Source organism: Cystoisospora suis, assembly GCF_002600585.1.
Source record: "Cystoisospora suis strain Wien I chromosome Unknown contig_2607, whole genome shotgun sequence".
NCBI classification, from domain to species: Eukaryota; Apicomplexa; class Conoidasida; order Eucoccidiorida; family Sarcocystidae; genus Cystoisospora; species Cystoisospora suis.
Genome location: NW_027155405.1, coordinates 7,416 through 10,235, shown reverse-complemented (window position 1 = coordinate 10,235; position 2,820 = coordinate 7,416). Strand labels below are relative to the sequence as shown.

General features: G+C 39.3%; 1 protein-coding gene across 1 annotated transcript in view; it reads right to left on the bottom strand.

The window, feature by feature from the left end:
• Nucleotides 1-985: 985 nt before the first annotated feature.
• Nucleotides 986-2,820, bottom strand: part of CSUI_005388 (sel1 repeat-containing protein) — a gene marked incomplete at its 3' end in the record, with an annotated part of 8,845 nt that continues 7,010 nt past the window's right edge. The window contains exons 5-6 of the mRNA XM_068065564.1: nucleotides 2,184-2,516; nucleotides 986-1,134 (exon numbers count right to left, since the gene is read on the bottom strand). Of these exons, the coding sequence (XP_067922460.1) occupies nucleotides 986-1,134; nucleotides 2,184-2,516 (482 nt within the window). The remainder of the gene's footprint in view (nucleotides 1,135-2,183; nucleotides 2,517-2,820) is intronic.

Genomic DNA, 2,820 nt, shown 5'->3' with positions numbered 1-2,820 from the left:
GAAGAAAGACGAAGAATGAAGAGGAGAAAAAGAGGAAATTCTAAAGAAGCATTCTTCTATGAAGAAGAGTTAGATTACTTATAGCCTCCCCCCATAAAGAGTAAGCAAGTGAATGAGAGAAAGATTCCGGAGAGAGAAAAGGGGAGAAAAACAAAGCGCGACGATACTTGATAGACCACTTGAAAAGAAGAGGTGTATATACACCTGAAAACAAGACACCTAGTGTACAATCCAGAAGAAAAAGTCTTTTAACTACTCATGGCGTATCAAAAGAAAGAGGACGATGAGAAGCACACACGCAAAGGACACCTCCTGCCTTTCTATACTTCCTATGGAGGTTCGGCAGTTTTCTCTCACTCTTCTTTTCTCTCTTCGTTCTTATACATTTCTGATAGATAAGGAAGACACCCCTCAGCATGAAAAGGCTTTTCTGTCCTTTGAAGATACAAGAAAGTCTTTTATGGAAGAAGAAGACAAGAAAAAAGGAGGACGAAGAAAAAGCATTCAGAAGAGTGGGCATTGTAAAAGCTGAAGGAAAAGAAGGTGCCTCAGATATCATACCGCAGGGTGCATGCATGCATACAGACGCATGCACAAATCGATCGACACAATCTTCTGATACTGCTGTATGTACACCATAGAAAAAAGTGCGCATCCAGAAACACAAATGTAAACTAATACTTTCCTATGTATATATATATATATGTTTTCCTATACTGATCTACTGGGCTGTTGAGTAAGTTGTATGTTTGCAAAGAGTGTGTACGAGGCAAACCTGCTGCATGCGGGTGGACTAGTTACATGTGAATAAAGTTAATACTTACGCATGCACACACAGTGGATGCAACTAGCCACGTTGAACCTACACTTCGTGAAAAGACATTTGGCATACATACATCTACATACATATACAAATACCTACCCGTCATAAAGGTATACATACATAGATAGATAGATGGATGCAGGAGGGCGCAGACGGCTTACCGTGTCCCGTAAGATGGAGAGCGGCGAGATTGTTTTGAGCGTCGGGGAAGTTTTGTGAAGAACTCGCGTTGAAAAAGTGAAAAGCGGCCTGGATATTTTGCTCTACATAGTCACTTCCAAAGAAATGCAAATACCCCAAGCCATTCAATGCTGCATGCACACACACGCACATACATATAGAGATATACAGGCATACATATGAATATATTTATATAGAGAGAGAGATAGAGAGATACATGCAAAAGACATGCATGTGGTTGAAGAGAAGCGAGAGAGAGAGAGAAAGTTAGATAGGTAGACAGATTGAAGAGAGATGGATAAAGAGATTCGAGATACATAGATTAGAGGTAGAAACATGAATGAAAGTAGAAAGGAGAGAATTCCTAGTAGGCGGTGACAGGCCTGCAGTCCGTGGAGATGACACAAGCATATCCACTGAAAGAAGTGGATTCTATGCACTACTACATGGGGCTCTCTCCTCATACTACACATATCTATCTATATAGATAGATAGATGTATGCTTCTACATATACAGATGTATCCAGATAGATAGACAGAGAGATAGATAGGTATTTGATCCATATACATGAAGAGGAGCATAAAGTAAAAGAGGAGCGATGGATTACGAAGAATAGACTGACCATACACACCTACGACATATCGATAGACGTAAATGTTCACATGCTGCCTGAAGACACACACAGGTGTCTACACTACATATACATGCACAGAATACAAAAAGATACATACACATACATACATATACATACATACATATACATACATACATACCTATATATGAATACATACATAGTCATACATACATACATATATACATGCATACATACATATACATACATACGTACATAGTCATGCAAACATACATATACATACATACGTACATACATACATACATAGTCATACATACATACATACGTACATACATACATATACATGCATACATATTCATACATACATACATACGTACATACATACACAGTCATACATACATACATAGAGATACATACATCTAGACACTCTAGCCAAGACTCCTTACAGACCTCACCCTCCATTTCACAGAGACAGGACCTCTACATATACATACATCTATATGTATATATATAAGTATATATGTATGCATATAAGTATATATGTATATATATATGCGTTTCTGAATTTTTCTATCTTGCTTTGTTACCGATGGGGTGTCGATGTTCTGCAGCGGCGGATAAGAAGTGGAGAGTCGCTTCAGTAATATTCCTTGGATGGGGGCTTCGATCAACGCCTACTCCCAGTGCATGCATGTATCCTAGTAAAGACTCCGCTTCTGCCCTCCATTCTCCGTGACTATTTGAAGAAGGTCTTCCTCCGCGCTTCTTTTTGCTGCTCCTCTCTCCTCCTCCTCCTCCTTCTTCTTCCTCTTCTTCTCTCTCTGGCAAGTCCTCGTCTGACGAAGAAGAAGATGCGAGGGTAAGGTATTTGTATGCTTTCTTAAAGTCTTGAGGGAAGCCGTCCACTCCGAAGAGAAATCCTGAAAAGAAAAGAAAGAAAGAAAAGGAGGTTGACCGATTCTCTCAGGTGCATATATAGATCTATATGTGTAGAAATATAGAATAGAGATATACATGGTAATAAAGGTGTATAGCCAATTAGATTAGATGAGGATACACACATGTAAAGAGAAATAGATGCATGTCGATGCATGCATGCATGCATGTATGCTCGGACGGACGCACGAGAATCGAGAGGTCGAAACTTTCTTGTCTTAGAACATATCAAGGCCCATGTCAATGATACACACTCATGGTATCTATCTATCTATCCTCTTTAATCTA